The sequence below is a fragment of the Anneissia japonica genome, unplaced genomic scaffold, assembly GCF_011630105.1.
Source record: "Anneissia japonica isolate Jap-2015-1 unplaced genomic scaffold, ASM1163010v1 scaffold154819_len1067_cov137, whole genome shotgun sequence".
Taxonomy (NCBI): Eukaryota; Metazoa; Echinodermata; class Crinoidea; order Comatulida; family Comatulidae; genus Anneissia; species Anneissia japonica.
The window spans coordinates 1-1,067 of record NW_022719190.1 but is presented as its reverse complement, the minus strand read 5'-3'; the positions used below and the strand labels follow the sequence as shown (position 1 = coordinate 1,067).

General features: G+C 44.8%; 1 protein-coding gene across 1 annotated transcript; it reads right to left on the bottom strand.

Moving 5' to 3' along the window:
- Positions 1–170: 170 nt before the first annotated feature.
- Positions 171–864, bottom strand: LOC117110860 (the record flags this gene model as incomplete). Its single annotated transcript, XM_033253692.1, has 1 exon — positions 171–864. A coding segment is annotated over exon 1 (694 nt), but the record flags the coding sequence as incomplete, so codon positions are not given.
- Positions 865–1,067: the final 203 nt, after the last annotated feature.

The window sequence follows — 1,067 nt, the reverse complement described above, 5'->3', positions numbered from 1 at the left end:
GTTTAGAATTGCGGACACTTCCGCCATTAGTGTGACTAAAACCTCGTGGGTAAGCTGGCTTGGTTCCACTTCTCTTAGAACAGAATCTAAAATGCACCTGGCCATCCCAATTAACCTCTCCCAAGCTCCCCCCATATGTGAGGCATGAGGAGGATTAAAAATCCACTGACATCCACGTCCTAACAGGTATCGTTTCACACCATCTTTGTCAACAAGTTGGTGTCCAAGCTCGTTGCATGCTCCTACAAAATTTGTGCCACAGTCCGAACGAATCTGCTTGGCTGGGCCTCTGATCGCAAAAAACCTTCTAAGGGCATTAATAAAACAGGAGCTGTCCATAGACTCCAATATTTCCATGTGAATACCTCTCGTAACCATGCAAGTAAACAGGACAGCCCACCTCTTAGCTTGAACTGTGCTTCGAGTTTTGGAACTACGTATCAACCACGGTCCAAACACATCTGCTCCCACAAAGGTGAATGGTGGTGCTTCAGTCAACCTTTCTTCAGGTAAGTCTGCCATAATCTGTTCTTGTACCTTGCCTCGAAGCCTTTTGCACACCACACAGTCTTTTATGACTTTCGATACTTGCCGTTGGCCACCCAGTATCCAATAACCTTCATTCCTTAAGGTTCCTAGAGAGATGTGTCTTCCTTGGTGGTTGCATTTTTGGTGGTAGTGTCTAATGAGAAGAGTCGATACATGAACATTTTTCGGTAATATGGCTGGATGTGCAGCTCTTTCTGGCAGTTGCGAATAGCTCAGCCTACCGCCAACTCTAAGAAGTCCTCTGTTATCAATGTAGGGATTCCATTTTATGAGCTTGTTGCTCTTTGTTAGCTTTCCACTTCTCACCTCCGACATCTCTGCAGCGAAGTTCTCACCATGGACACTCTTAATAATTAAATTTTCTGCTTCACATCTCTCATCTACTGATTTTGGTGTCTGGCATACATGCCAACCTGTACACCCACATTCAAGTTCGTTGTTGCGTGTAAATGGACGAGCAATATGTTTAAGATTTGTAACAGCTCGAACTGCTGATTCCCAGCTGGAAAATCGGCTGA